Below are 1,014 nucleotides of genomic sequence, written 5' to 3'. Positions count from 1 at the left end.
TCAGTGCCCCACACCCCCCAAAGTGCCCCTTGCTGTGGTCTGCTCAGCACAGGATCTCCATGCTAATGCCCCCCCTACTCCCACAGCACCACCAGGGGAGATGCCAGGGCTGTGTGGCGCCCTGCCTGGTGCCCCGCACCGCCGCCTCCTGGAGACGTCGGGCGATGGAGCCAGTGAGCGCCGGGCCAGCACCACCAGCACGGTGAGCTCGGCCTACACCGTGAGCCGCCGGTCCTCGGCCGCCTCCCCCTTCCTGCGTCCAGGCGAAGCCGGGGGGGTCCCGAACGGCGTCGACGCTTACGACCCTGTGTCCTCCGACGCCAGTGGCGAGGCCGGGGGACTGCCGGGGCTGACACCGGCCCAGCAGTACCGCCTCAAGGCCACCTACGCCGCGGCCACGGGTGGCCCCCCGCCCACCCCGCTGCCCGGTGCGGGCCTGACGGGGCCCGGCGGCTTCCCTGGCACCTCTCTGCGGAGACACAGCACTAACGAGTACCCGGGCTATGGCCTGGCGCCTGGCACTGGGCCCCGCCGGGCCAGTGACCCCGCCCAGGCGCCCGGGCAGCTTCCCCCTGCCACCGCCCGTGTGCCACGGTACCGGAGCGCGGGCGCTGTCCGGGCCCCCGATGCCAGCCTGGCGCCCCCTGGCTTCGCCCCCTGTGCACCACGCATCAGCGAGCAAGTCTTCCTGGAGAGCCTGGGCATGGAGGGGCTGCTGGATGCAGAGCCCTTCCTGGGCTACCCTGAGCAAGGCTTCCCCTGCTCGGCTCAGGGCCCAGCGCTGCCGGGCGAGACTCCCTATGGCACCTCACATCGGACCGGGGAGGCTGGCCTGGCGCCACCCGAATACTCGCTGCCCTCTTGCCAGCACGTGCGGGGCAGCCTTCCCGCGCCGTGGGACCAGCCCGGGGGCACCATGGACGTGAGCTCCGGGCCGCCGGGCCTGGCCGGGACCATGGGCCACAGTGCCCCATACAGCACCTGCGACCCGCCCCGGCTGGCGGGCGCGTGCCC

The 1,014-nt window shown here is 73.5% G+C and overlaps 1 protein-coding gene across 1 annotated transcript in view; it reads left to right on the top strand.

Annotated features, from left to right (window-relative positions):
- GLI1 (GLI family zinc finger 1) overlaps nucleotides 1-1,014 on the top strand; it is a 14,441-nt gene that overhangs the window by 12,656 nt on the left and 771 nt on the right. The window contains exon 8 of the mRNA XM_025192701.1: nucleotides 53-1,008. Coding sequence (XP_025048486.1) covers nucleotides 53-1,008 — 956 coding nt within the window. The remainder of the gene's footprint in view (nucleotides 1-52; nucleotides 1,009-1,014) is intronic.

This window comes from Alligator sinensis, unplaced genomic scaffold, assembly GCF_000455745.1.
Source record: "Alligator sinensis unplaced genomic scaffold, ASM45574v1 scaffold265_1, whole genome shotgun sequence".
Classification (NCBI taxonomy): domain Eukaryota; kingdom Metazoa; phylum Chordata; order Crocodylia; family Alligatoridae; genus Alligator; species Alligator sinensis.
This window is presented reverse-complemented; position numbering and strand designations above follow the sequence as displayed.